The 25301-nt window shown below is 40.1% G+C and overlaps 1 protein-coding gene across 1 annotated transcript in view; it reads left to right on the top strand.

The window, feature by feature from the left end:
* Nucleotides 1-25301, top strand: part of man1a2 (mannosidase, alpha, class 1A, member 2) — a 132108-nt gene that overhangs the window by 44342 nt on the left and 62465 nt on the right. The window contains exons 4-5 of the mRNA XM_020631969.3: nt 2835-2931; nt 25049-25167. Coding sequence (XP_020487625.1) covers nt 2835-2931; nt 25049-25167 — 216 coding nt within the window. The remainder of the gene's footprint in view (nt 1-2834; nt 2932-25048; nt 25168-25301) is intronic.

Genomic DNA, 25301 nt, shown 5'->3' with positions numbered 1-25301 from the left:
AACCAAGTCTTTGCTTTGGTTTGGAAAGGCTGTTGGTTCTGTTGTTGGAATGTGATGTCTGATCCCGTGCTCAAGTATGGTACATGTCCTTGGCCCTAGGAAGGACGGAAGAGGTGGGCTTCGACAAATTTGGGGACAACTGGGACTAGTATGAGGGACATGGATATTCCAGTTTTCTTGGTCAAATGAGAAAAGTGTCTTTTTACTCAGATTGTTCCTGTGATTGGCAAAGTGCTAGCTAAGTCTTTAAATCGTGTCCTTTTGCCGGTGTTTAAAGGTCCCATATTATGCTTTTTCTGGTTTTATATGCTCTTTAGTGTGTTTTCCATGTGTCCTGTGCATGTTTAGGCACATCTATGTGCAAAAATTCAAAGTCCGTGGAAACGCGGCTTCTCCTACCTCCTCCTGTTAGCTGTAGCATTAGCCGCATGTAACGCTCGGTTCTAGCCCCCCTCGAAAAAAATTTGTCAGTGCGGCGTCATTTTCAGTGTGAGATCACTGATCTAAGCCCATTGGCTCATTGTGGCAAGCCCTGCAGCTCATGTTGAAATTTTCGAGACGCGTGCTGAGCAACTGACCAATAACGGCAGAGCGGATCGGCAGACCAATCAGAGCAGACTTGGCCCACATGGGGTCTAACAGTGGGGGCTCAGCAGAGCGTAGCTGACGGACTCAGAGCGTAGAGGGAGCAAAGAGGAGCAGTACATGAAAACAGACACTTTTTTCGGACTTTAGCTATTGTGAACGTACAAAAGTAGGTACATAGATTAAATATACAAACCCCAAAAAGGGCATAATATGGGCTCTTTAAGGAAAGACTCGACTGTTTTGGCAATTAGGCATGTTCATAAATTAGTGCAAGTGCATCAGGTATCTTTCTTAGAAGATATCTAGTTCAGTGCATCCTTGATAATAATAAATAATACCAATTAAACACAATTAACCTTAATGAGAAATCTAGCATGAAGCAGACATGCAGGGCATTAGTGCTAACAAAGTCATCATCATTATTGTCATGTTGAAGGTCATCACAGAAATGATGTGACAAGCTGACGGGCATGTTCAGAAATGATGGCAGATGGAGCGATAGGCAAACTGCCAGGTAGACCGAGAACACAGGGAGAGAAACCAACAGATGTCCACAGAAGCAGACAGTGAGTGACACGACCACAGAGACAGGAAATGTTCTTTTCTGAGGCTGTCGATGCCACTTGAGTAAGGGCTGTGGGGGAGGAGAAAAGGTTTGAGATTGAAGAAAAAAAAAAAAAAAGATGAAGCAGCAGTGCTTCAGTAAAAGCTGGCACTTTTTTTTCTCCCTTCCTTGGCTGTGTCATCTACTCTATTTGCCCTGAAGCGCCTCTTCTCAGCATCAGCCTCCATGTCAGGGCTCATCTCACAATCTCTTGCTCTTTTTATCCTCACCCCCCTCCCTGATCCGAGATCTCTTGCAGCCTCCTTTCAAAGGTCACAACATGGAGAATAAAATCTGATTTTGTTCTGTTAGACAAACAGCTACTGATACAAGAAGTAACGCACTGAAGGGAAATAGAAACAGAGGGCTTTAAAACACATCTATCATTTGTGAAATGTCTTCATAATCAAACTAAAGTTTTTTTTTTTTATGGGGTCTTTGTTAAACCTTCAGAGATATATATGTGTGTTTGTGTGTGTGTGGAACACCTGCTGTTCAGCGTACACAGCAGGCTTGTGTGCACAGGTCACACAAAACAGTGAACTTTGATTCTCATCATCTTCAGGATTAAAGTGTTTGGGGTCACGCCCTCCCTTCAGCCATGAGAAACCACCAGTAATTCTGTGCGTGTGTGTGTGTGTGTTTCTGACTTAACCTACTTTCAGGGACACATTTCAGACCAAGGTCTACTTAAATGGGGACAGATTGTCCAAGTGGGGACAAGAGTCGTGTCTCAATTGGGAAATAGCAGATATAGCCGATATTTGGGCAAGCGGTAAAGGTCACAGTTAGGTTTAGTATCCAGAAAATAAAAGCAAGCACTGGTTTTTACAGCAAAGTGACCCAAGTGTATGTTTAATGCCTCTCCTGAAATCTTTTGTCTGCTAATGAAGAGCATCAGGAAGGTTTTGTTTTGGAGAGGCAATGACCTCTGCTGAAAGTAATGGGCTTCATTCACCGACTGTTCTTAAGAAGAATCGGGTTCTTAAAACTTGTTCTTCGTCTGAGAACACTCAAGAGCACTCTTAAGCACATTTGAATGCTATTTGCTCTGCCAATGCTAAATATTATGCGATTGCATTTTTCTTAATTAAGCACTTATTTACATGTATACACGATTTCAATATGGTCATGTTTTGTTTCAATCATGCAATGTTTGATCTTACCTGCAAAATGAACTTGCATTTGGTTAAAAAAACAATCACAATACACTTCTTCATAACAACAACCTATGTTCAATCAGGGATATTTGAATGACAGACATGTCACATTTCCCATTAGGTTACAGCATCAGCTTTCAGAATAAGTGTAGGTTTCAGCTGTTTAAGAACACAAATGCATGAAATTTCTTAAGAACAAATTTAAGGAGAATCTTAATAAATTGGTGAATGAGACCCATGACTCCCCTAACAACCTCCTAAAGATCAAGGGTTATTTTGGTTTCACAGCACTTTGTATAAAGGCTTAAAGTAAAATAAAACAACAACAGTGCGGATATTAAACTGAAAAATGCAAGTCAACAGATGGTTCTAATCATCCTCTTTATTTTAGGGCATCACTGCTGACGTCACTTTGCATTGCCAAATCAGAAGACGTTTTTTCACATGTTCTAACAAGCTGTTTTTGTGTCATCATCCCTCAGATGATGAAGCATGCGTGGGACAGCTACAGACAGTACGGATGGGGTCACAACGAGCTGAAGCCCCTCGCCAAGAAAGGACATTCCACAAACATCTTTGGTAAGCCAGACACACTCCTCTCCCTCGGCCGTCTGTGCCCATTGGCAGGATGCTCACATAGTTGTAAATCACACATTGATGCATGCATGAATGCACACACCCTCAGCGACACACACACACACACACACACACACACACACACACACACACACACACACACACACACACACACACACACACACATCCTGTCTCCCCTCTTGTGGACAAGGTCATGAGATAATGCTTGCAGCAGGATGCATATCACTTTGGGAGAAGTGTGTTTGTGCAGAAGCTCAACATTACTGAAAGAATAAGGAGAGAAAACATACCAGATAACTCGAACGCTAATATCCATTTTATAAATCTGAGTTATCTAGTCAAACTTCAAACCTGGTTTGTAGGCACAGAATGTTAATGTTTTAGTTCTCTGTAAAAATGTCCCTGTATTTTAATGTAAACAACATGTGCCTATAATTAAAGAATCCATAATATAGGTTTATTACACTAATGTTTCCACCTTAATAAATCCAACACCCAGTAAATGTTACAATAATAAATGTTGTATTGTACAGCAGCGGTATAAACACTTTGTAAGGTCTTCATCAGGGTCCATTGAGAAGTGAAAGTCTGTTTGTAGCGATTGAAATGTTGCCATTGGCAGTGCTACTTTTCCCACCGAGAGGTTAATCCAATGACCCTCTCATCATCTGTTTTCTGTGCTTTGGAGGCAGGTTTTTTTTTTTTTTTATGTCCACCTCTTCAGCTGCCACAATAACACAGCTCACACAATTTGGACTGTAGTTTTTGCTGAGGCAGACTTTTCACACTTTAAAAAAAAAAAAGTAATCCCAGAAGAATCCAAGAGCAATACAGTTGTTACTAACTTTGAGATCAGTCACATGGTAGAGTCACGAGTTGATATGTCCGAAATTCAAACTCAATTTTGTCATCAATACAGTCAACTTGCTGCATCATTCTGTACAGAGTGATAAGAGTAACTTTTGGTAAGCTATTGGCTTTCACCTCATTTAGAGAAATTGCAAATCTGATCAAGATACAGCTAAAAAGTTTATTTGAAATGGGTAAAATAACACATGGACGTTTGTGACATCCAAAGTAAAGCTAGGCTCATCCCCCCCCTGATAGTTTTTGAAAAAATCAGGTCTGTGAACTTGGGCGGTATTGACGTTGAGTCCAGATGGTTTGACTGATCTTTTTGCCTTTAGACAGCCATTAAAGAGCAAAGGACGGTGGTCGAAGCTACAGCCAATACGTCGAGGACTGTTGTCTCAGTAGACACCCTTGAACCTCCTGAATGCGTGCAGACTCATCAGGGCTGCCCTGATAATTCAACATTCTTGATATTTCATGGTGACTATGTCGGTACTTTCTGAGCAAATCAAGATTACAAGGAGATGGTGCTGTTGTTAAGCAATGGTAGCCTTTCTTTCCCCTAAGCTAAATTTAGATGGTATTGCATTGTTAGCATATTGTAAAACAGACAATTCAGACTTCTGTTCTTGTTGTAAAAAGGGGTTGACCATGTTGATTGGTCTCCTCCAACCATATTTTTTATCCAGAATAGAGAAGCGCTCAGTTTGTTTTTCACTGCAAAGCATCGGCGGGTTGTGGCGCCATGTCAGTCTCTATTTTGTTTACATCTACTCCTCCTCAGTGAGATTATCAGATCATACCAGCTCAGCTGAGACAGTACCTTGCTCCCTCCCGCTCTCACAATTTTCTGAACATCCTTCAGTGTATGAGATGCCCTTATATTCAAATGTAGTGTGAGCATATTTGAGATTGGAGAGAAGAATATCGAGGGATTTATTCCTCAAGTGTGTGATGCTACCTAAACCTAAGCCATAAGTCAATAAAATCCCATGGAATTTCAGCTTTCCAGTAGAGACTCTGATCTCTTCTAGCGCTATGGAGCTATGTTTGGATGAATGCATTAAAATGTTGTTTACACATCTACGAGCCTGTGTGCATCGAGGTGGTGAAATCCAATCCAATCCGCAGTTGGCACTCATCACACGAAAGTTTTCAACAGAGTGCCAGCAAACACAGGGAAGAAGAAGACAGAAGTAAATATTGTTTGATTTAACACATGGTAAATTGGCTTTGTAAGCCTCCTGGTGTCCCTTTGGGTGCCTGTATGCACTGTTCTGTAGTGAATCCCACTGACCAGCTCTGGAGAAAGGCAAAGTCAGGAAAGCTAATATTTCCTCCCACACTTGCTCGTCATCTTGTCCTACTCTGCTCACTAAACCTTCTCGTCTTGTCAGGCGATGGCATGTCTCCTCTGTGGTCTTGTAGCTGTCACAGTGGATAAAGAAGGTGTAAAAATATCCAGAGATCTACTGCCCATAGTCCCCAGCTTTGTAGAGATAATGTTAATTAACACTTTCCCTGGTGAGTAATAGCTGGATAGAATGACTGCGTGCTGCAGGCACTGAGTGATAATTCCCATCATATGCGGAGGCTGCTCATCTCTGCCTCTGAATATTTTGCTCTGCTCATGATTGAGAGAATTGTTAAAGCTTCTGTCTCAAAATATCTCATTATATGCATATCAATTTTATTTTTTAATGAATAGTATTGGTTGAATAATATTAATTGGGGATACAGATGCCTAAAATCCCATGTTGGTCTTTGCCTAGTGTGAATTTATGCGTGTGAAAATGTTGCTTTGTGCTCGTTTATTTGAGTCTTTAGGACTTGCCAGTTTGGCTATTGTGTTTCCTGTTTTTGTGTGTTTGTGTTTGTGCCTCGGGTTCTTGGATGAGTGTGTTGTGTGCGTGTTTGTGTGTCTGTGTGTGTGCACGGTGTGAGGATGCATGCTTATGAGGCCTTTTGTGTCAAATTGGAGCGCTCCGTCTGGCAAATTGGCCGGCGGCCCCTGTGTTATTTTATGAGCTGCTGCTAAATGGTGTATAGATGCTGTGTGTGTGTGTGTGTGTGTGTGTGTGTGTGTGTGTGTGTGTGTGTGTGTGTGTGTGTGTGTGTGTGTGTGTGTGTGTGTGTGTGTGTGTGTGTGTGTGTGTGTGTGTGTGTGTGTGTGTGTGTGTGTGTGTGTGTGTGTGTGTGTGTGTGTGTGTGTGTGTGTGTGTGTGTGTGTGTGTGTGTGTGTGTGTGTGTGTGTGTGTGTGTGTGTGTGTGTGTGTGTGTGTGTGTGTGTGTGTGTGTGTGTGTGTGTGTGTCACAGGATGGTCAGTAATATGCCAGCCAGGTACCACGCAAAAATCAACACACCCCACAGTATGCACACAACACCCTTCCAATATTGATGAGGCTCATGCTGCCCTCTTACACAGTTTGGAGACATTGATTATGTGTATGCATGACTCTGTGTATGTGTGTCGCTTTGAAAGAGAGAAAATAAGGAATATATTGGAGATACAGCAGTTTCCTTCTGCTGTGTTCTTGTAACAATTAGGAGCATCGACAGCTTGTACCTTAAAGATACACACACACACACACGCACGCACAAATACATGCTAGGAGCGTGTCAAGTGGTGATGCACGTTCATGCAGTTACTTTCCTGTTGAGTGACCATCTTGTCTTCCTTATACTCTGAGTCTTTTCCACAAGTGTTTTCTAACTGCATTTGAGGGATAAATGTGTATGTCTATCTCTACAGATTGAACATAGATCTAAGAAAGATATTGGCCGATATGTCGGTATCTGATTTCTTTTCTCTACCAAAAATTGATATCGGTGTTGGCCCCAAAAATCCCATATTGGTCGGCCCTAATAAAAATGTCCAAAGATAATAATAACATTAACCTCTAACTTTTGTGGTCCTGTGAAAGGTCATCTCCCTACTTTAAACTAATTTTAAAGTAGATTTTTTTTCAAGACTTCTGAGGGGAAATGTGGAAAGATTTCTCTTTGCAGACCATGTTAGCATGGTGTTGTTCTGCACGGCCAGAATCTTCTTGCCTGACACGAGGATTACGTATGTTTCATCACACAGCAGTTTGTGTACAATTTGCCCTGAGTAAAATCTTCCCTTCCAGGCTGTTGTTCTAGAGACAAAGGGTAAAAGCGAGTGTGTGTACTCGCTCCACGCCTTCCAGCTCAGCCCTAATCTGTCCAGAGAAGAGGAGAGGCCAGAACTGTAACAAGCATACTGGAGCTCTGTTTGTGGCACCAGGCTCAGATAACCTTGAGTTCACAGTCCGAGCCTGTTTTGTCCCTTTTTCTGTTTTCGTCTCCTCTGAGTGGAGCTGATTTTCGAGCACAGATACAAACACAGCCTTTGTCTCGAGGGTAAGCAGTTCAAGCAAGGATAAAACACGGCCCTGTAACGGAAACACAGTTTAAGCTGGGATAAGAAAAAGTACAGTTTAAGCTATGGCACAAAAAGCCAGCAAACTACCTTTAACTGACACTCGCTCTCTAACACAAACATCCACACAGACACTGATACACTTATTAAAGTCTGTGGCTCATTTAAAACAATTATCAGAGAAGGAACAAATTGTCGGTACACAGCCAAAACAGTTCTTTAAAAACATGTTTTTTTTTTCTAGCACTTTCAACTTTTAGAGTGAGGCTGCATACTCATCTTTGAATAAGGGTTCACAGATTTAATAACACTTTGTATGTGAATATTTACATATGCAATAAACAAAATATTAGATTTTTTGTGACCGATACTCTGGAGCAGAAATGGAAGAACTTACATGATTCAAATAAAAACTTGTACATTAAGTATTTTTTTTTTCAGCCTTCCAAACTTCACAGAGCTTTTTCTTTGTTTTACGTGATACTGGTTAAAAAATCTTTCGACTGTTCGGCTGAGAAAATCTATAAATATGAAGATGGTACTTTGGGGGGTCTGAAGAGTTTTGATCATTGTCTTTTACTTTTGATTTTGGATTAAACTGACTTTTATTTTTCACATCAATGATTGGCTTGGTCAAATGGAGTAAATTCCTCCTTACAGCTGGCTTTTCCTTTTTTCTTCCGCTGAAATAAATTCCAGGATTTATGCGCAACCCTAGCTATTTATACACTCACTCTTCATTTTTAATAACTCATCTGTTTTGATTTTATGAAGGATAAGAGTTATTGATAATAAGGCGCGTGGCTGACCTGACTGACAGGCGAGTGCTGTGTAGCTTTTTATCAGGTGGGTAAAACCAGCCTCAGCTCCAGCTTTTAGTCTGGTGTCAGGTGACTGAAAGTTAGGTTGAGGCCATCGATGGGCTTCCAAAGCCAACTTCAGAATCCAATGGGGGGGGGCGTCACTCAGGCTTCATACATGTTTATTTACAGTCTATGGTTATAGGTTAGCAAACTGTCTCAACTGTTAGTACTGCCAATCTGACATGAAGATGTGTCTTTTTAGAGCCGGCACATTCTCTCCAGCTATCTCCAGACAGAGATACTTATAACTGTCATGATACTATCATCACAATAACAGGCAATAACACCTGCACACACTGCAGGTTCTGACTTCTCAGCAGGAAGCCTTTTCAGACAACTCTGTACCTCTATCTGTGGTTACTCAGACGAAACACACATACACACACAGGCTCAGTAATAACACCCATGAGTATGTGTTAAAGGAACGTCAGCCACCATCGATTCATCCCGACGGTGTTTGATCCGTGTTGGGGCTGTTGGTCAATCACCATCCACTCTTCACCGGCAGCTGAGGCGGTCTTGTTGATTGTAGATGGACACAACACGCTCCGATCTTTAAACACTCTTCTCTTTCTTCACTTGAAAACACTCTCAGGGGACTCTGGTCACTTTACATTGATCAGGAGTTCAGTGTGAGTGTATACTCTCCACCACCAGTCTCTCTCTCTCTCTCTCTCTCTCTCTCTCTCTCTCTCTCTCTCTTTATTTGTGGTAAGAGATAAATTCAAGGCTCTTCTTATTTCAAGGATTGACATAATTAATAAAAACTAATTGTTGGAATCAAAAGATAGAAGCTTACATGATGGAAAAGGAAACTAGGATTTTCTCCTCAGCAAAATATCATTCAGTGGTTGTAGAAAGAATTGATGTTCTGAAAAAAGTAATATTTCTCAGCCAACAACAGAGCATCTGGCGTGTCATCTGTTTTCCGAGTTGCTTCTCTCTGTGGATTGAATTCATGGCTTTGACCTTACCGGAGTAATTTTAGTGGATTTAATCTTGCCTCCACACAAGGGAATCCACCGCTGAGTCGACCTGGTGACTGTTTCTGCTTTATTGGCTCTCCTCAAATGCTCGCCTGATGTCTGATGATTTTAATCTAAAATTGGAGATGTGGAGAATCTCTCACTCGGCAGCCACATGGCTTTTTCCCACAGGTAGTCTGACACCCTCACAGTAAGTGATATCACACGATGCCTCAGGCTACAGGTCTGTTGGGTGGGTGGGGATGAGGATGATGCAAACCCGGGATGAAATGTGGACACCTGGCCACTCTGTCAGCCCGACACTGGAGTATTGCTTCATCCATGATTAGATTACTGTGGTCTTTGTGCATCATGTTGTCCATACAGATGATCTCTGAGCTCATTCTGAGTATCATATAACAAACACATGTAAGTTAAAACTTGTTTAACTGCTTTAAAAACTTCTTGGACATGTTATTTTACCATTTAAGAGTTCCCCTAAAGCAAACCAATATAACCAAAAGTCTCCTTTTTACACCTGTTGTGTTAATTCAGTGAATAAATCGAATGTAAAAATTAACCACCGTTCTGTGGTATATTTTGTCACAAGGTAGCATGTCTTTAACATCAATACCCCTGTTTTGTTTTTGGTTAATGGAAACCTTCTCCTGTTTATAATTATTCTTTCCTCTATATCTGTTTGCATCCAAGCCATGCAGAAGAATGCAAATTGTTACCCAAGTGTTTCCCTGAAAACTGTCATTGTAGTCAAACAAAAGAGCCTTAGATGAAAGGATGGACAATTTGATATAGTCACTCCCTATTTATCGTCTCATCTCACAGCCTGTCGTCCTCCCTCTTTTCTTTGGCGTAGTGAATCTGTTCAATCATAGCAGAAATATTCTGTTACTTATTGTCTTGATTGCCACAATTGACCTCTTTCCAAATATCTCCAAAACCTGTTTCTATTGGGATCAAAGGAGGCAGCTCGATATTGATTCTGTTTGGCATTATGCTCCATCTAGAATCCCATAAACCCACAAAAGCAGATCAGATACCGCTTTGATTTTCAGCTTTTCGAATCAATAAACACAGAGGAGAGGTATCTTCTGCTGCACTAATGGGTTTTAGTTCAGTCTTCCATTATCTCTGCAGGGTTCTGGTGGATGCTGCGATAACCATGAACCCAAAGTCCACTATGCTCACAGTTACTCTTCCTCTCCAACATGTAGGTCATGTCTTCACGTGATTTGCTCCCAGGCATTGCGTCCTGGAATAGGGTCGCATAGCAGCGCCATGGCAATGCATCCATGGGTGACTACCAATGAAACAGAAACAATATTTTTATGTGTTGCTATGCGAGGCTGGCAATCCAGAATTCAAGGTCCAAACCTAGTGTCATACATATAAGACTTTGCAGCATAACCTAATGCATATTGAGGTAGTTGGTGCACGCTTACTAGACCCCAGTGGAAAAGTGCTCCATTAAAATCAATACAGCTGCAATGCCTAATACATGTCCAAAGCTGGTGGGCTTTTGCAAAGATGCTAAGTGAGAAAAATGTTGTCTTCCATTCACTGGATATAAACCACATTTATTCACATTTTGGTTATTTCTATATACTTTCTTGCCTTTCAGCTGGACAACATCCATTGTGAAAAACAGAACATTAAATCCCATCACTGCATTCCTACCAAATCATATCTCTTTGATATCTATGTCCTAAGTGGGTGATTTTTTTCTGTTTGTGCGTGTTTGGCATGTGACCCCCCCACCGAGGCTCTGCTAAGTGCCTGTTAAAGTATTTATCAGGTCTAAGTATTTGCTCACTCATCTGGAGGAAAGTGAATAAACAATGCAGACAAGGCTGAGTGAGGATGAGTTGTATGGAACGAGTCGATTTTGTGTGGAAGAAAGTACAGAAACAGAAACGACAAAGCAGAAAAAAGTGTTTGACTAAAAGGATTGAGCGTGCAGAGCCAATGAGCTGCTCATCTGCATATTTGCAAATCAGCCGTGCATTGAAATTCTTAAAAGCTAAAGCTTGCTAATTGTCTCCGGCTAAAGTACATTAGTCGGTTATGAAATAAGGAGCTCGCTCTGTTCGCTCACTGTCAGGATGGATTGATGGTAAGGCAAGATATAAAATACCTTGCAGACATTAATCCTGAAGTACTTCCTCAGTACTTCCTTTATGGATGCAGCAAACTGTCAGCTGGATGCAACTAACAGTCCCATTAAAGTATACACTCTTTAGCACATTGATTCCAAGAAGGCATTAGCGCTTAGGTTTATTTACTAAGGTTAATAGGAAAGAGAGGATACAAGAGAATCCTCATTCCAGATTTGTCTCCAGAATAATTGAACAGGTCTTATAGAGGTTGTAGAAGTTTATTGAAGTGAAGTGGTGGCTAAACCACGGCTCGTATCTGATGCAACTGTTATGGGTAGCTACAGTTGTTTTGGATATTTTAGGTCTGCAAAACAAACTGATTGTTTTTGTTTTCTGTCTAAATCTTCCAACAGAGTTGAAGTGATTCCCTTTCTTACTTTGTAAGGCTTAACTCCACCTCAGGAATATTTCCTAATCTCTTGAATATTTATAGGCTCATAGTCACAAATCTCCCAGCAGCCCCTTGATTAAAATATCCTGTGATACAATTCTCCTTTTTTTTGCGACTGTTGGCAAACCTTAATTTAACCTCTCTTATTTATGAGAGACACAAAGCAACATTCTGCATAACCAAAAACAGTGACAAGCTGAAGGAGACCAGAGACCTTATTCTTTCTGCTTCTCAGCCAGCCGTGTAGGCTCGGGTGTCTTTTTGACCATGGAGGCAGGAGAAGGGGGAGAGTGGGTTTAAGAGGTTTCACTGATGATCACTTTAAAATGACAGCCGTAGGGCCAGAAACTGCTTTCTATATGAGAGAAGGAGGGGAAGAGAGGAGCGATCAGGGCTTGGTGAGGACAAAGACAAACAGAAATACAGTGAATCAGGTCGGTATGATTGTTTACTAATGCTGGTATTAGATTCACCTCTAGACTAAGCCCAACATTTGAATGAAAGTTAATAAAGTAGATCTTCCAGTTGTTATGCTCATGAACTGTCTTTATAAATATACATTTTGCTGATTAGCATCCTGAGAGTGGGTATTTTGAGATAACTGGTTATCACCTCATGTTTGGTAAGACTTTACATGTGCTGCCGCTGTTCTGGCTGTTCCCATGACTACCAATTTTCTCAAAGGTTACACATAATGAAACTGCAAATTTCCCAATCCACTGCAACTACAAGATAACGATTCACTGTGTTTGTGATGATATTCTATAGATTTAGAGACGTGTGACTCATATTTGGCAGTAAGTGCTGCTCGATTATGGCAAATAAAAATCAAGATTATTTTGATTGATATTGAGATCAGGATCATTAGGGCGCGGTCACACTGGCCATCCGTACCGTGCCCAAGCACGCTTCAACCCTAAAGTCCAGTTCGTTGGGCCAGTGTGACCGCTCCGTGCCGTGCTCAGGCATGGTACACTTCCTTGGCTTTGGCACACTTCGGAGAGGTGCGCTTCGACGCGGTACACTTCATGCACGAGCACAAGCACGCAGGTACACAACGCTGAAAGCCTTCATTATGGAGAAATCTGGAGTTTCATGGCTGTATCTGACTAAAATGACTCAATATAAGCAACAAAGTAGCTGTCATGTTCTCTGTGTGCGGCCGAGTGTCTATTTTATTTTTTTATTTATTTATGGCTGTGTCGCAAAGTCAGTAAAGTAGCTGTCATGCTCTCTGTGTTGTATGTGTGCGGAATTGACTGCGAGAGTCCGCCTGTCTGAGCAAGCTTCATAATAACATAAAGCATGTACGTGTTGTATTATGACGTCATGTGCAGTCCTGTGTAGTGTGACCACGTGGGAATGGCGCAGCGGGGGGCCAATCGTGCTTGAGTACGGCACGGTACAGATGGCCAGTGTGACTGCGCCCTTAAACACAGTTGCTCATTGATTTTACAACATCTGCATCACATACATTTATTTAACGTAAACCCCCCAAACACTTAAACTTTCAGAACACTTTGAAAAACAAGCAATACATGAAAAATAAAAAGTGAAAAACCATAAATGCATACAAATAATAATAATAAATACATAGAAATAAAGATGAAATATGTTTATGAGATAGTAGTGATGCACTCTTGTGGCAAAATATAACAAACACTTTACACATGACAAAAACAATAGACAAAACGAGCACAACACTGCATGCGGCACAGTAATAATTTATTCTTGATTATTTTATTTTCATTGTCGTAGGATGCCAAAATCAATCAATTAAAATTGGAACTCGATTAATTGAGTTTATAATAATAAATGAGAAAGATGAGCAGACACACACAAACACTCATAAATGGACAGACTGATGGAGAGAGCAGCTCTGACTTTATTACAAAATGCCAGGGGAATGCAAATACTTATTAACGACCCATTCATGTAGCATGCCTCAACAAGTGAATAGTAACATGATCCTGCTCTGTCACAGAGTATCCATCACCTGTGGTTATAGGCTATGGATGTTTTCCCTTTTAAATTAGATAAATGTATAAAATACAAAACACTTCTTCTCATTATAAAGTGTTATGTTGTGTCGAACAGCGGGTACTTAAATCCTGATTAATAAAAATGATATGGAGATAAATGAAATCTAACAGCATTGTCTTCTGCTTTATTTTGAAGTGTGAGCATACTGCACTCTTATGAGCTTTGCAGACAAACTTTGTTTGGCACATTTCTACTGAAGAAAAGAAACGGCAGAGAATTAAATTCTGATAACAACAAGACGTCAAATTTCTCTCAGAACTCCTCGACTTTGCCCTCCCTCCATCCCCTTCTTTCCTTTCAGATTAAACTTTCAGCAGGGCTGCCCATGCCAAATTGGACAGCAGGAAACAGGAGGATTTGCCTGCTGCTGAGTCCAGCAGGAATGTGCATAAGCCCCACAGACAGAGTAGAAAAAGGAGGCCGTTTCATGAAAAAACATTACCTTGTACGTTCAGACCCACAGGCTTTAGTTTTTTTTTAAATTGTCTGCTAGCCAGGGGAGCAGACGATAACAAAGGCTGGAGTAAAAAGTAGTAACTCTGTGTCTCTTTGGAATTATTACCCATAATGCCGCTCTGCATAACGCTGAAGCTGTTAGGGTTTCTTTTAATGATGATATAACTAAACAGTTAACTAACTAACTAACCTGCTACATGATTATTTCACAACAGGAAGTCTATAACAGGGCTCCCATGTTTTTTTTTTCATATGAAGATTGGTACTAGGAAGTGTGATGGACTTCCTTTACAATATTTTTATACTTAACGTCATCTATCCTTAATAGTTGTCTTCAGTCAGGAGAAGGTGGTGATGGAGGACACATGATAAAGATCTCACTCAAACTCCATCCACATGGATTCTTGTTGACGACAGTGAGACCAGAACTCTTCTACACAAACAGATTGGCTCTAGGATTAGCCTTTTTTTTGTCACTAAATTAAACTTTACCTTTGTGTTTGAGGTGTTTTTTAGCTTCTGATTGTAAATTTGTATCCCAGTGGACATCAAAAAATATTTTCACTCTAGAGAGCAGTGATGTCTGCTCTAACCATTGTCTGTATTTTCCTCTGACTTGCCTGAATCACTATAAATATATCCTTACTTCCAAGTTCCTTACTTACTTCAATAAAGATCTTCACACTTCTGCAGTACTCTTGATGTATCTTTCAGTACCATTTTAGTTTCAAACTTTGAATGGTTGAAGTTTGTGTCGAATACATTTATTGTCAATCTGAAAAAAAAAAAAGCTATTTCTTAGTGATTCAAGATCTACTGAGGTTCAGTGAAATAGTTGAGGTTGTTGTACAAACCACCCTGTGAGGGCAGCCAGATCAATGAGCATCTCAACAAAAGTTTAAGAAGATTTAGGCCCAAACACAGAAATCAGTAACTTTGTATTCAGAGAAAGAAAACAACATTGTGACCAGAGAAAGGATGTGGAAATAGGCACGATAGGGTAGAATCAGCATGTAGAACTAAAGAGCAGGGATACTAGGGGAGTTATAATTAACTTCTAATCAATTTAGCCATTCATTGATTTAAAATAAATCTCTTTGCAGCATTGTTTTTGGTAAGATTTTAACATGTAGGTTGTATTGATCAATAGAAGTGAATAGATCTTGGACTATGCCAGTGGAAGGACCTTGAGTTGATGCTGTTGGATGTTGTAGGATTTGCTGATGTTTCTCTAACTAATAGGGTGATTGTGTTTAAGACCTCCCGCCATCGCACTCACTTAACTTCTTTACCAACTTTCAAGGCCTCCTAGACGTCTTTGATCAAGTTTTAAAAGCCTTGTCATCTGCATAGACCTACTTTAACATCTTGCTCTAGATATTTTAATCCAAGCAGACCCCAGAACATGTAAGGGAATGCAAATTGGACGTTTCAAAGTCTAGACTGCAGTAACACGGTGTACAAAAGGAAACAAGAAGGCAATTACTTCCCCAGTTACCACCTCAAAGCCCACATATTCTCTGCAACAGCTGGGCAGATGGATAATTTAGATGACCCTTTATGGTTTCCTTTTTTAAAAAAGATGGAAAGAAATAATGAAAAGTCTTTGTAGATTTCTTTGCCATGAAGCAGTTAATGACTTTTAGTTGATGTCAGTTGATGTCAGTGCTACTGTATCTTATTAAAAACCCACATACAGTGAACTTCTTTTTCAGTTTTAGAGTTAGCACTGAGAACAGTAAAATAACCAAAAACGAAGAATAGATGAACATGATATAAAATGTCATAGTTATAAAACACCTTATATTTAACGCTAATTAATAATCTGACTTTACAACTTTCTATGAAAACTGTTATAGAGCCTCATTCACATAATTATCCTTCCAAAGAACATCTACAATGTGTCATAATAGATGCCTCTGTTTGTGTTGTGATGAGCGCAAAGAGCTGGAGGGCTCAGGTTATTTTGGCCCGTACGGCAGGGTCAGATCCAGGGGATGGCTAGGCTGGTCTGGGCCCCCCTTGAAATCTGATTTGCCAACGCAAAATAATTAATCAACTATTTGGTCTGTTTTCCAAAGGGGCTGTCAGAATCTTTGTTTTGCATTTCAATTTGGCACATTTGGAGTATTTTTATATTGATCATTTTTGTAATACCGTAGATTGACAGCACTATCATAGTCTAAACAACATAACAGTAAATGTTATGACTTGTAAGTCATTGTCACTCATTTCATCAGATTGATACTAAAAAAAATGAGACCACTTTATTTCTACAAAGCACATTTCAATTCTTCAAAAAATGGTTGCTGATTTATAGTATGTTGTCAGGTGTATTGACATTACAATGTGTTGTGAAATCATCTTTTCAGGATCACATTTCTTGGATATTTTTATCATTTTGAAAAACATTTCTGACTCAGCCAAGAGTGCAGTGGTTCTCCACAAGAATATTGAGTACAAACTGTAATGATGTACTCTAGAGAGCCTCTGTTTGAGCAGCTGTTCAGTCCAAAATAAACCAGGCCATTCCACAAAACATAAAATATCCCCGAATATTACAACTCTGAGTTCAAGGAAGTCTCAGCAGAGAAAAGCTATATTACTGAAGTAGATGCACTGTATCCCTCACTGTTGAAATATTGTATGGGTACTATAGGGATTTCCACAGCTTGTGGATTTGTGCTGTGTGGTTCATTCTAATCCTTGCTTGGCCTGAAGCACTGGTATTATGTCAGACATATTGTATATAATGTAGGCCTATTAAGTATGGCATTCAAGTTCAGAACTCAGTACAGGTATGCATTTGATGCTTTAACTCTCCATTATACATAGATTTAACACAAGGAAGGAAACGTCACAGTTTACAGGGAAGATTTTCAACTCCTTAGTACAGAAGAGAGAATGACATGAAATGACTTTAATCCTTGTAAAAGTGAATGCAGACGATTGGCACCAGACCAGGAGCCGGCCACTCGGGCTGGGATTTAGTCGAGGAGATCATGTAGCGCAGAAGGCCCAGTCTGACCAGTTACCCTCTGAGGCAGAAAACAGAACACAGCAGATGTTTCAGCCTGCTGCCAAAGAAGTTGGTAACCAGTTGTTCACTGCCGGCCAGACTGGGCTGAATTGGCCCCGGGTTTGTTTTGTTTATCGCCGCTGGGCTCATTACAAAATGGGCTGAAAGGCCACGGTGGACCCGGAGCAGCAGAGGAGGAGGAGACTGAGCTGAAGCCTGCCACACCATGTTTACAAAACTGTTTAGCAGGCTGTGACAGTCAGTTAAGTGCTTTTTAATCCGACAAGAACTAACAAGGGCGGGGGCTAAATACAAAGAACTAACATGGAAATCTTCCTTTTTTTAAGATAAAACTTGTTTCCATGAATGCTGATTAATTGAGAGCTGAGTTGCTTTTTATAGGAGCCAAACTGACAGATCAAATCAGTTTCTAAAGTTTTCTTACAGATAACATAGACAGAAGATTATGTAGAATCAGTGACAATATTACATAGTTTATCCAGCAGACTGTACCAGCTGTGAAATACCCAATCAACGTTATCAAACCAAACAACAAAACAACCCATAAAAAAATAAAATAAAAAAAACATCACAAGAACCGAGCAATAAAAGAACCCATGCAACAAATTACCCAATCAACATAATCAAACCGACCATCAAAAGAACATCATACGACCCCAGGAAACACAAGAACCCAATAACACAAAATGAGACCAGGAGTACCAGATGATGCAATCAACTAAAAGAGATATAAAGGAGACAAAAGCAAATATAAAAACAAACAACAATAATACAAAAGCAAAAGAAACCAATGGTCCAAGTTATTCTTTCTACTATAACTTATTCTTTTCTTATTCAATCCACTTTCTGGTCGTCCCTGTAAAACCATGGACTGTCTGTGGAGAAGTATGTATTCTTAATAAAACAAGACACTGAAGAAAGTAGTCCTCTCTCTCTGTAGTGTCTCATAAGTTTACAGTTCAGAGAATGTCTGCAGAAATAAGAGGCACAAATGTGAAATGTGAAGAGGCCAGAGCAAAGGGTTGTGTAGAGGGCAGCAGCAGCTCAACCATAAAGACTGAGTGAGATGGAGAAGGAGGTTAGTAGCAAGATTTGGAGTGTATGTATACACAAGAGATAACATTAGATTATTAACATAAGAGGGAGTCTTTTAAACGCTACAGTAATCAAATGATGTCGATACCTGTTTACCATGGCAACAAAACAAAAAAAAAAGAAGTCATAGGCATCCAATATTGGGTAATTTTTTGTTTTCAAATCTGCATGTATAATCTCCTGCCAACTGTCCGCCAACGTTTCAGAACCAAAATGTGTTCAATATGTTTGTGCAATTTAGTCAACGACCTCTCTCTTTTGCTAACAGCAGCTTTCGGTTGTAAATACTTTTGGATACTATCGTTCATCCTAAAAACAGAGGCTGTATTGTTTGTTTCATAACACATTGGATCGAGAAGTACCAGGTATTGACGATTTTGACACCATTTGACAGACACACACCTGATATCTCCATCATCTACCATTCTCCCAGAGCTGACAGTTCACTCATGAAAGAGAGAGCAGACAGAAAAATGACATCACGTTTTCCTGCCTCGTGTGAATTCAAAGCGGAGAGCTCTGAAACCTGTCGTCTAATGAAACTGGCACAGAGACTGAGACAGGGAGCCCAAGAGTTTGAATGAGACAGAGATGGTGAAGAATAGAGGTAGAGGAGGCAGGGTACCATTGTGAAAGATGAAGAAAGGATGGTGGAGAATGATAGAGTTCAGTTCAGGTAGGAAGACGGTTCATGAGGCGGACATGTATCTATGTTAAGAAGAGAGTCAAAATGAGAAAAGGTGTTGTACTTTTCACCTCAGTGTGTCTGTATCGGAGGCTGTATTGATAATTCCCTAAATTTAAACCTCATTCTGACTAATTTGTCTCAGATAAGCAGCACCTGGCAACCCTTAAACCCTCTTCTGGGTGCCAAATCAGCTACATTTGATGCACTTGGCGTTGTATGAAAGGATGAAGGGAGGAACAGACAGTGTTATGTGGACTAGAATTTAGTTGAACAATACAAACCAAGATACAAAAACTTTGGAAAGTAAAAGATAGAACTGATTCAGAAAAAAACAGGACGGGCGGGGCAAAACATGCTCAACAAAACTCATTTTGCGACAGAGAAATGCACCTACTGAAGGGTAAACGGAGTAGTCGTGCATCAGCGTTTGAATGTGGCGTTTAAAGATGTAAAGATTAAGAAAAAAAACGCAGTAAGACATTGATGAATGAGAACAAACAGATGGTTAGGTTGCTGGAGGAGGAGGGGAAGCTGAAAAGATGGAGGGTGTGATAGAGCAGAAAGATGGAGAAGTAAAGACTGTTTCAGGGTGATCACAAGGTTACATTGAAACATGAAAGGAGGCTGAACTTTTCAAGGTTTGAAAAACATTCCCAAAGTAACAGTCAGAGAAATAGAAGTAAGCTGCAAGTTTAACTTCTCTCTTTAGCTTTGAAGTTTTTAGCTGAAATCACACATTGGGGAGGGTGATAAGAAGGGATAAATGAGGTGAACAGGTGCCAGAGGAAAAGTTTTGTAATTGATAAAAAAGGAGAATATTAAAAGTAGGTCGAAGCACAAACACAAATTGATTAAATTGCAATTCCTTCTTCATCCCTGGAGTCAAAGTCCTCTTCAGAGGTGGTATAAATCACCTTGGTACAGTAATCCCTGTAGTTTTTGTTTTTCCTGTAGTTCTGGTCTGTCTGTGCTCTCTATGGTTTTGTTGTCCCATTGCCTTTGACTGGTGCTCTAAAAACACTTTATCTTTGGGGGGGGGGGGGTAAACTTCAGTCTGGGCCAACTTCGACGCAGTTTTCTATGCATTTTTAAACATTGTATTGAACATCAATGAGGATAGTGTTAAAAAGAACAAAAGCCTTTAAAAAAAACAACAACATTCGGTACCAAAACGTTGTCGATGTATTTGTGCATTCGAGACAGTGTGCTGGAGTTTACTTATATTTTTTGGTAATTAAAAATGAATAATTTTCCAATATTGGGTGCCTAGGATTTCTATTTTGGTTGCTGTGGTATCAAAACAGGTATAGATATCATTTGATTTTTACTAGAATCGTTTAAAGTTTCAAATTCTTGCATTGTTACATCCCTGATCTGGGTGCAAACTGAGCTAACTAGCTTACAGTGACCAACTCCTTTTTATCACCAGTATTTGTTATTTCTTTTGTTTCTATTATATTATTGTGTTTGGTTAATGACATTACCTCCAGCTCCATGACACTAAGTTTTAAAGTTGTGTGTACAGAAATCACTTCGCCCAGAAGCTCAGAAACATTTAGAAGCTCATTAAGTTTGTCCTCAATTTTGCTTCAATTTTAAAACTTTGAGCTCATTTGGAAACGTTGTGCCTTATCAACACTGAAGGAAAGTGACTCAAATGTTGATGAGATATCATTTAAATGCTGAATTACTCTGAGCAGAGAACTAGACTGGCCTGAACCACATCAACAGTTTGAAGTAGAACACCAAGACAATTTAACGCAACAGTTTATTATACCAACAGAACAGACGCATCCTTCAGCACAGCAAACAGAAATACTAGTTCGAAGGCACACTGAAAAATAAATGTGTTGATTACATGGTCACATTGTATTCATAGCAGGAAGAGTTAAAGCTCATTGTGGTGTTATCAGTTTTGTGAACACAGAGGAATCATCACATTCAATAATTCCACAAGAACCTTGACATCAAATGAGCGTCCTCTGCCCACAGAGCTCTGACAGGCCTCTATCTCGACCTCAGTGGTGTCACATTGCTCTGAATGCCTACAGCGTACCTGTAGGTGATGAAAGTGACAGAAGGGAGGGTGATGGGGGTTGTGTGGTGCAGCAGAGGGGCTCCTCTCCACCAACAGTCAGGCCAATCTGTCAAGATCCGGCAGACGGCCAGGGCGTCTCGCTATCAGGCTCTCTGCCTGAGTGCGGTGTATTTTTAGAGTGATTTAGAGGTTCTTGTCTATAATGATAATAACGCTGCAGCTCCTGCATGAATACAGACGCTCTCCTTTTGAATGCACTCACAGATAAGGAGGGACAGCGGGGAGGCTCAGGAATTCCAACAGCGCTCAATGTAGCTGATATGAAAAGAGGAAGGATTTAAAGAGCAGTGCCACTTACTTTGAACAAAGAAAAAGTAGGTGCATGGAACTGAACGGAGTACAGATATTCAGTAGATTTGGATCAGATATCTGATGAGCTCTTGGACACATGGCTGCATTGTTTTATATATTTATGAAGAGATTCCCTCAAACTTCTATAATCATTAGCATGTTGTTAGAAGCTGACTGTTTCTGGGTGCTATTATACGAACATTTAACATACTGTAACTACCAGAATCGACCTTAAAATTGCTGATTCTTCAAATAAAGACGGTAAACCAGATTTTTAAAACAATCAGCAGTGACATTACAAAGTAGTCTCCCAAGTTATTAAGCTCATTATAACACAGCTCTTAGTTTATCATGCTTATTGTTACGGCCCGGCCGATGTGGGATTTTTGGGGCCGATACCGATATTAGGAAGAGAAAGCCTATATCTTTCTTGGATCTATGTTTGATCTTTAGAGATAGATAGATAGATTAAGATAAACACATTTATTGCGTTGATCCCTCAAATGCAGTTATAAAACACTTTTGGAAAAGATTTACAGTATAAGGAAGACAAGATAGTCTCTCAACGAGAAAGTAACTGTGCATGGACGTGCATCGCCGCTTGACAATCTGGGGCGTGATAATGCTTGTTTTCCATATAGAGCCCTCTGCTGGTGAAAGAGAACTGATAGTTTAATACAATGAAACTCAAATGAAATGTTACCTGACTGGTCAATAAATCTAGTAATATCGGCACATATCTGCCATAAAGTGTCTGATACCAACAGTCAACGGATATGCTAATATCGGCCGACATTATCAGCTGGCCGATTCATCAGTCAGGCTCTACTTCCTATAGGCTGAGATGACTTTATCTGAAGGGTAGCATTGACCCTGATGTGGACAGGAAAATAAACCCTGCAGTTATAAATGACCAAGGACAGAAGAAAAACCACACGGTGATTTCTTCAAAGCAGCTTGATGAAATGACTCATATTCAGTTTATCCACAGCTAAAGGACAGTAAAAACAATGTGGATTTAATAAACAGCCCAGGCTTAAGGACAAGAATAGATCTGTTAAATGCACAGTTTCCTGTTTGTAAATCCCCTGCCCATGGGGGATGCAACACCAAAAGCACAACATTAATGGCTTTGCATTATTAGGTGATAACGGTCCCAAAGCTGGAGTCAGAGAGTTGCTGACTTCAGCAGTATATATTTCAATGATAAGCAGTTTGAAGAGTGACATTACAACAGTGAGTAAACCAACTACTCTTGATGAGTTTCAACATCAGGGGCAATAAGTAACATTTTATGTCCCTTGTGTGTGACATTTCCATAAATTACTTTATTTTTAGTGGCTTATAATTAATAATGAGACAGCAGTCACTGTTCTAAGCTACTGTTTGATACAAGGGCTTTAAAAATGGTCTGTAATCTAATTTGGGGATACTTTTCTTCCCTCTTTAAAAGATGTGACCAGAATCAGAACCCTTTGTTTTGGCCGTAATAGACATATCCAATGGATTTGAATAAAGCATCAACCAGACTCTGGTAGATTTCAAACAAAAGATATGATGTTTAACTATTGAGAAGATGGTGAATTTATACATTTATCTGTCAGTGGCTGTTGGTAGATGTTCACAGTTTAAATGTTAATTTCCCACCCTGATATCCAAACCATGACTCTCAAGTAATGTTGAATTCTTGATAAGACAAATTATCTTTTTATGGGGGTATGAGATCTTTAATATTTTACCTCTGCACCAATTGGCTTGATTTTTTTATCTAGCAAGAACTTGTCCTGGTTGTGTCAGTTTCAGACCCGCATAATTTAGAGGATGTAGACTGGTTGGAGACATAGCTATGCTGAGTCGTTTCACAATGTATTTTCGCAAATGTGCCATTAATAAGTTCAGTCGTCAGTCATCATGTCTATGAACATTCATATTACTTCAGAGATGCCGTAATATTGGTGTTCCAGTCTGTGAATTCACATTGCGCTTTGGAATTGCGGAAGCACGACACAGCGGGAGCTCCACATACAAACGAAGTCAGACATGCACACACACACACCAGTGCCTTCCCCCACTGGCTCAGCTGATACATCGAGATTTAAGGTGAAACGTCAACAGAGCATAATATATCGCACCTTGAAATGTCAGTCTGAATAAGGCTTTGGTGTTGATGAAGGTCATACACTATGTAATGTCTACTCTGTTCATTCCGCAGCTAAAGCTTTATGCTGCTTCACCTTCACACCGGTGCATAAGGATTAACAACCAAAAGTTTGTGTTTTTTAAAGGGCAACTTGGCAGCATCTGCATGACCATGTTTTTCGCAGTGCTTGATTCGTTCCTCCTAAACTACAGCTTAAGTTAAAACCAAATTGGTTTTGAGAAGTGGAGAGAGCACTCTGAGATTTTTAAAAGTCTTGGCTGTACTCATCAATAGTGCAATGATGCGTTATGTTGAATATCATTCATATGATAATACTCTTGTATAGTTAATAGTTTCACTTATTTAATAGAAGGTCGATACTCCTGTGTATATTTGCTCCCCAGGGATGTGTGAGAATGGAGGCATTGATTGGGCTTGTTTAGAAAAACAAATATGAAGATAAGAAAGAAGCTTTGGCGTAACATGAAGGATGAATACAATGAGAGGTCGATTTTTTGGGCTCCTTCCTGTGGAAGGAATCAATCATATCGCTGTGATTGGTTGGCGGCTGGGGCTCAGTTGGTAGAGTCAATCGTCTCTCATTTGGAAGGTTGGGGGTTCGATCCTCAGCTTCTGCAGCCAAATGTCTGATGTGTCCTTGGGCATGACACTTAACCCAGAGTTGCTCCTGCTACTAAGGCAGCAACGTATGAGTGTGTATGATTGGGATTAGTTACATCTAATGGTCACTTTTCACAGCAGCCTCTGCCATCAGTGTGTGAATGTGTAGGTGTGACCTGCGGTGAAAAAACACTTTGAGTAGTCAGAAGACTAATAAAAAACTATACAAGCTCAAGTCCATTTATCATTTACTATGACTTCCTCCAAAACAGGGAGTTGTACTTGACATATTTCCCTTTTCATATTTTATTCTTTCCTCTGGTTCTCACCACAAACTCACCACACTGGTCTCTTCATTCCCCAGTACTCAGTGACAGCCAACAGGGGTGATACTGAGAGTGTTGGATGGGTTGTGTGGAGGAGAGAAGGATTGATTTCCTGGTCTGTGAAACCTGATGAGGCATCAGAGCCTTTCTTTCTCTTTTCTGTGCAGCCAGAAAGGAGGAAAGTTGTTAATGAGATCATGGACATGGAGAAGAGACTGAAAGAACTATTTCATGTCACAGTCCCCAACACTGGTCAGAGGAATACTTGCAGGGATAGTTTGCTTAAAATGTTTACTGTGAGCCCTGACGTAAGTGTTTCATTGACTTCTCACAACAACAAAGTAATGGGAACATTTTCTTCTATACTGTATGGAGTCTGCATGTTACCCCTGTTTGTCTCTCAAGGACAGTCAGCGAATTCCAAGTGTCTAATATCGTTCATTAAAATTCATTCAATAATATCTAATTTTCCTGAGCAAGCAAATGTCTTACTTTCTCCTTCGCATATTAGGTCCATTGTGTTTTGTGATTAGTTTTCCTCACCAAATTCCCTGAGGTGATTTAAAAAAAAAAAAGAAAAAAGCAAATGACTTAGAGCGTGACTGGAGCAATTCAATTTGCTTATTTGTTTTTATCATGTGTCTCTGTGCAGGCAATTCCCAACTAGGAGCGAGCATCGTGGACGCCTTAGACACCCTCTACATCATGGGTCTGCACGATGAGTTTAAGGACGGCCAGGAGTGGATCGAACAGAATCTGGACTTTGGTGTGGTATGTATCTACTTTTGTTCAGTTCAAATTAAAACAGTTTTAAGATTGTATTCTTACTGTCCAATACTGTTACTGGAGTGTAAACATTTTACCCTAATAACAGCATTGACTGGAAAAAAAATGGTATTTAAAAA

This window comes from Labrus bergylta, chromosome 13 (assembly GCF_963930695.1).
Source record: "Labrus bergylta chromosome 13, fLabBer1.1, whole genome shotgun sequence".
Lineage (NCBI taxonomy): Eukaryota > Metazoa > Chordata > Actinopteri > Labriformes > Labridae > Labrus > Labrus bergylta.
Note: the sequence above shows the minus strand (reverse complement) of the source record. Positions and strands in the feature narration are given on the sequence as shown.